General features: G+C 49.8%; 1 protein-coding gene across 1 annotated transcript in view; it reads left to right on the forward strand.

Moving 5' to 3' along the window:
- Positions 1-4,045, forward strand: part of FGF18 (fibroblast growth factor 18) — a 50,777-nt gene that overhangs the window by 30,165 nt on the left and 16,567 nt on the right. The window contains 1 exon segment of the mRNA XM_035889078.1: positions 2,919-3,025. Coding sequence (XP_035744971.1) covers positions 2,919-3,025 — 107 coding nt within the window.

A 4,045-nucleotide genomic window follows, 5' to 3' on the forward strand; every position in this document is an offset into this window, starting at 1 on the left:
GCTGACCCTCCTTCCCTCTGCTCCCTACTCCCAGACATTGGGTGCAGGATGATCTCTGGGTCTCGTGGGCCCCCTCGGGGTTTTGGGGTACATATGCCGGTGCATTTACTGGTGTGGGTGTCTCATTGCTTGCTTGCCCATCAGCTGCTGCTCGCTCCGTGCTGTGGCACTAGCCCAGGGAGGGATCTCGGTGCTGGCGTAACCTTTGCAGCCTGCAGGAAAGGTGACTTCCATTTAGTTTTAAGTTATGACATTATTTTATTAGATCTTTAAACTTTATTTAAATTCTTTATTTAAAAAGGGGGAGGAAGGTATCATATTTTAATTAGTAGCGGTGTCAAAGGAGACCTAGATTAATTATTTGAAATCACTCCATCCAGATGGTTTTAATTTTCACAGCAGGGAACCGGCATCTTTTTAAGGTGATATTTTTCAAATTAAAATCAGCTTGGATATTACTCATACTGGCTGCGGAGCGAGGGGGTGGGGAACAGGAGCCGGTGTGCCCCGTGTTTGTCCATCTGAGTGCGGGCTGCCAGGAGGAGCTGGCATGGGAAAGGTGCAGGCTGCCAGCTCTCCGGTGGGACCACAGATCGAGGCTCCTGTGTTGGAGTGTTTTATCAGCGTTACCTCCTCCTTTGGCTGGCCAAACCCCATCTCTGATATTCAGCATTGTTCTTTGCAGCTTTAGTCGTCAGCGCTGAGGCTGGAAGGGATGGGGAATGCCTTACGGCTGAGGTGGGGACTTGCCGTGTCCCGTTCTTGCCTGTGTGCAAGCTGTGGAGCCCTCGCTTGACCTCTTCGGTGGGTGGCCCCAGGTCCATTTGCATGCCTGGGTGGGTTTGATGCTGTAGATCTGTGGGTGACTCCTTGGCACTCTGGGTGTTGGCCGTGGTCCTTGGGACAACCTTTGGGACCTCTTGTGCAGGCTCCATACCCTTCCCTGGTGTGCGGGCTGCTGCTCTCCCCGTCTGAGGTTGACCATTAGTCCACTCCAATGCCCTTGCTCATCTGAGGGGAAGACCTTTCACAGTCATCTCTTTAAAGACAGTCATACCTTTGGCTATTCCCTTGTCTATTAATGCTGCATTGCATCCAAGCAGCCTCCCTGAACTTCTTGAAGCAGTGGGCATTCACCACTTCTATTACCATGTTGCTCATCTTCCCCTTGAAGATTTTTGACCCTGTGCCATCCTCCCCCATCCTTGATCTGCTCATCTTTATATCCTTACTGTGATGGGATATTCCTGGTCCATGTGGCCCTTCCTCACTTCAGTGGTCACTGGTTCGGCGCCACCTTGGCAGGTGCGGAGAAAAAGCCTGCAGCACCCGGCAGATACCCAAAACCACAGTGCATTTCTGAAAGACTTAAATATCCATATTTATGCATGATTGCAAGTAATACTCTGCTATAATACAGGCATTATCCTGCTTGCTGTCAGAAAGAAGTTGTTCTTTAAATATTCCCCGTGATAAAGGTTTAACAAATCTATCTAAATAAATGTAAGCAGCTAGCAACTGGAAAACCCTGAACTTGCATATGTGGCTGAGCTGCAAAGGGAAAACTGCATTCAGGGCCCTTGTGAGTTAAAAGGTTTCTGATATTTGCACTGCTGCAGAAGCCAAAAGCTGACTTTACAAGTGGGAAAAATATTAATGTGTTTAAATGAAACAAACTCCTATTTCTATCCCCATGGTAAATCCTTACAGTGAACATATATGCTCTTAGAGGGTTTTAAAGCTTGAAATATGAATGCCAAAAAGAATGTGACTTTTTGCAGCGCAGATCAAACATTCTCCAGAGTTTGGCAAAAGCCGGGTTTCTACGGTAAGACTCGGGTCTTACAAGCGTGAGTATTTCCAGAGCAGGACCGTGGATTTGCACTTGCTGACACTCACACATTCTTGCGTTGTGTTTCGACCATGTCTCCTTTCTCCCCCTGCATATCGGGGATGGATCTGAACCAAAATGTCCAGTCTGCGTGTTCCTGCCTCTCCAGGGAAATTCCTGGAATCCGAACCTCGAGCATGACTGGAATTCGTGTTTAGATCAGAGAGGGAATAAAACGCTGAATTTGGACGTGTCTAGGTTTTTGAGATGCTGATGCCACGCTACACATCTGGGTGGCAGCTTGGCCACTTGTGCAAATATGGTTGTGTCGGGGCAGGTGGTTTATGAAGATGCAACAGAAATCTGTCCTCTACTGTGGCTCCTGGCCATGCTGCAAACCAGCTCCGGCCTCAATAAACGTGCGAGGCACTATGAGATTGGCCATATTTCTCCCAGCTAGAGCAGGAGTCACGGACCTGGACTGCCAGAAAGCAATTAGTGGCCTCCTGGGAACACAGCTAGACACACAGAGGATGTCTGCAGGGCCGAATTTCTCCCCTGCTAGCTGTTGTGGTCATCTTCAGGAGATCACTGCCGTGTTTTGCACCACGAGCGTATGGCTGGACCACTTCTGTGAAGTGCTCGAGGGCTGCTGGCTCTGGGGAAAGGATTTTTGTCCTTGTCATGCTAATCTTTTGACTTTGTGAGAATAAAATCCATGTTCTTAGCCTCCAAGAACCCTCCTGTGGCGTGAGGGAGAGCATTAGCCTTGAGCTTTATGCTGCTGATGGGTGGTGGGGTTGGTGTGGACTGATGGAGCACACGCGTGTGTGTGTCCATGTTCTGTGCTAAACTGGCTTCAAATCTGGAGCATCCGCACAGGAGCCAGCGCATGGGGTCTGCACCCTGCACCCAAGCCTGGGGCTCAGCCCATGGTGGTTCCTTGGGTTGTTCCCTTGCAGAGCATCCCAGTCTGGTGTGGTTCAGGGAGAGGTAACGGGACAAACGCGCTGATGAGCTTTGCACGCTCTGACTTAATGGGACCGTGTTGGTAAACGATTTTTTTTTTTTTTTCTTCCTTTACAAGCCCAGCTTCTAGTGGAAACGGACACTTTTGGCAGTCAAGTCCGGATCAAAGGGAAGGAGACAGACTTCTACCTTTGCATGAACAGGAAAGGCAAGCTAGTGGGGAAGGTAAGTGGTTCCTATGAACTCATCTGTGACGTGAGCGTTACCTTCTGCAGCCTCCTCAAGGCTGTAACGATACGTTTGAGCTTCGCCTGCCAGCCTCGAATGAAAAGCAGGACGGAGGGGCTGTGGGGGCTGCGAGGCTGCCCGTGCCCTCCCGAGCCCTCCCCTGCCTCCGCAAAACCCAGCTCTGCAGCCAGCCCGGGATTTTCTGCTGTCGCTTCGGACGCGGGTGGGCTTGTGCTTTACAGTTGCGTTAAACTGACGTGAGATGTCATCTCGGCATCCCGGTGTCGCTTCTGCAATAACTCCCTTACTCGCTCTTTTGTTGGAGTGAAATTCAAAATAAAAGGGCAAAGCGGAGCACCGTGCTGGGGAGGTAGGCACCGTGAGGCTCCTCTGCGTGGGGAGCCAGGGGATGGGGTGGCAGAGCCAACACTGGAATCCCAGCATCACGCTGGGGCTGGGCCTCACGGTTCTAGCATTACAGGAATATTTTATTAGTTTGGATCCCCGCACAATGGAAGCATGTAACACATTACAGCGTGTTCACCCATCCAGCTTAACTTCTTTGCTGAAGTCATATTTTTTATGCATTAGCTTGTTTTTGTAACTTAGGCAGTTCTTCCGTATTGTTGGCGAACCTAGAAGCTTGCTAACCAGGCAGGGGCTTGCTCAAAGCTAAAATATTGCCAAAAAATAAATATATAAAATAAAATAACTCAGCCCTCAAAGGCCTCCTCCTCCACTGCCCGCACTTTGCACCACGGGGAATTCAAATCTGGCATTTCTGTGGCTGTGAAAAAGGGAAGCTGAGTTTTGTTTTGAGTCAACACAGCCGAAAGCTGCACTCCCAAACAGAAACCAGAAACCAAATTGCTCTGATGAAACATTATTTACTTTTGTGGTCCCGAGAGTGACACTTGCGGGACAAGCGCCTTCCCTGGAGGATCCCTCCTGCCACTTTTGTTTTCCTCGTGAGCGGTGCAGATGCTTCTGTCGGGACTAAGCCCAGCTCGTTTGCCG

The sequence above is a fragment of the Egretta garzetta genome, unplaced genomic scaffold (genome assembly GCF_000687185.1).
Source record: "Egretta garzetta isolate BGI_Z169 unplaced genomic scaffold, ASM68718v1 scaffold60, whole genome shotgun sequence".
Lineage (NCBI taxonomy): Eukaryota > Metazoa > Chordata > Aves > Pelecaniformes > Ardeidae > Egretta > Egretta garzetta.